We start from the raw sequence: 1,206 nt of genomic DNA on the forward strand, positions 1-1,206 counted from the left end.
TGACGGCCGTGCCCGCCCGCAGGCGCGACATGTACCACTTCGGGGTGAAGGTGAGCATCGTGGAGCCCGGCTTCTTCAAGACGGCGGTCACCAACCTGGAGAGCATCGAGGYGTCCCTGCGCCAGCTCTGGGACCGGCTGCCCCCCGAGACGCGCCTCAGCTACGGCGAGGACTTCTTCCGCAAGTGTGAGTGGGGCTGGCGGTGGTGGGGCAGCCCCCCAGCCCCTGGGAGCAGCCCCTGGCTCAGGGCACATCGGGGAGCATGTGCTGCCGTGCCTCAGTTTCCCCATGCAGAAGCGGGGGTCTGCTGACTCGTCCCCCCCACCCCACCCCCCCCAGACCTGAAGGTGCAGCGGCTCATCATGAACTTCATCTGCGACGCGGACCTGGGCAAGGTGGCCTGGTGCATGGAGCACGCGCTGCGGGCCCGGCACCCGCGCACCCGCTACAGCGCCGGCTGGGACGCCAAGCTGCTCTGGCTGCCCGCCTCCTACCTGCCCGCCTTCCTCGTCGACTTCGCCCTGGCCACCATCCTGCCCAAGCCGGCCCACCGGGTCCGCTAGCCACCCCGGCAATAAAGCGCTCGCCCCCAGCCCGGACGCTGTGCGAACCTCCTCGTGCCCGGGGCCGGACGCGGGGGCTCCCCGAGCCGGGCACGGCCCCTCCCGGGCTGCGGAGGAGCCCCGGACCCCYGTGTCCAGCCCGGAGGGTTGGGGGGAGAACCGGTGGGGCTGGGCTGGTAGGGGGTCCCCACGCACCCAGCACGGGCCAGGTTTGCGCCGTCGAGACGGGGCCGTTCGCAGCCCCCCAGCCCCGGGGCACCCGCAGGGTGGAGGAAGCCGAGGGAGGGACCCCAAATCCCTTAGGGAACCGCCATCCCACCGGCCCCGGGGGCGGGTCCACTCCGGCCCCCAGGCGCAGGACGGACGCGTGGCTCTAAGGAAGCTGTTTTATTTCCAAAATACCCRGGGGGTTCCCCAGGGCCCCCCCCCCACCAGCTGAGGAGGAGTCCAATGGCAACACCCCCCAGACCAGGAAGATCCTGGGGGGGGGATTTGGCACAGGGGGACCCCCCGAGCCCCCCGGGCCACGGCGCCCGCCGGGGGCTACATGACCTCGTAGCCGCTGCGGATGCCCTTCATGAGGCAGCAGGCGAAAATGATGCCCAGGATCTGGAAGAGGAAGAGGGGATCGGGGTTAACGGCA

At 71.0% G+C, this 1,206-nt stretch overlaps 2 protein-coding genes across 2 annotated transcripts in view; one reads left to right on the forward strand and one right to left on the reverse strand.

Annotated features, from left to right (window-relative positions):
- Positions 1–592, forward strand: part of RDH5 (retinol dehydrogenase 5) — a 3,399-nt gene extending 2,807 nt beyond the window's left edge. Inside the window, exons 5-6 of the mRNA XM_085319194.1 lie at positions 23–186; positions 340–592. Of these exons, the coding sequence (XP_085175320.1) occupies positions 23–186; positions 340–563 (388 nt within the window). The 3' untranslated portion in view covers positions 564–592. The remainder of the gene's footprint in view (positions 1–22; positions 187–339) is intronic.
- A 514-nt stretch (positions 593–1,106) lies between these two features.
- Positions 1,107–1,206, reverse strand: part of CD63 (CD63 molecule) — a 2,884-nt gene continuing 2,784 nt past the window's right edge. The window contains exon 4 of the mRNA XM_085319198.1: positions 1,107–1,172. Coding sequence (XP_085175324.1) covers positions 1,107–1,172 — 66 coding nt within the window. The remainder of the gene's footprint in view (positions 1,173–1,206) is intronic.

Source organism: Rhea americana, unplaced genomic scaffold (genome assembly GCF_003343005.1).
Source record: "Rhea americana isolate MKP2758 unplaced genomic scaffold, rheAme1 scaffold_575, whole genome shotgun sequence".
NCBI lineage: Eukaryota > Metazoa > Chordata > Aves > Rheiformes > Rheidae > Rhea > Rhea americana.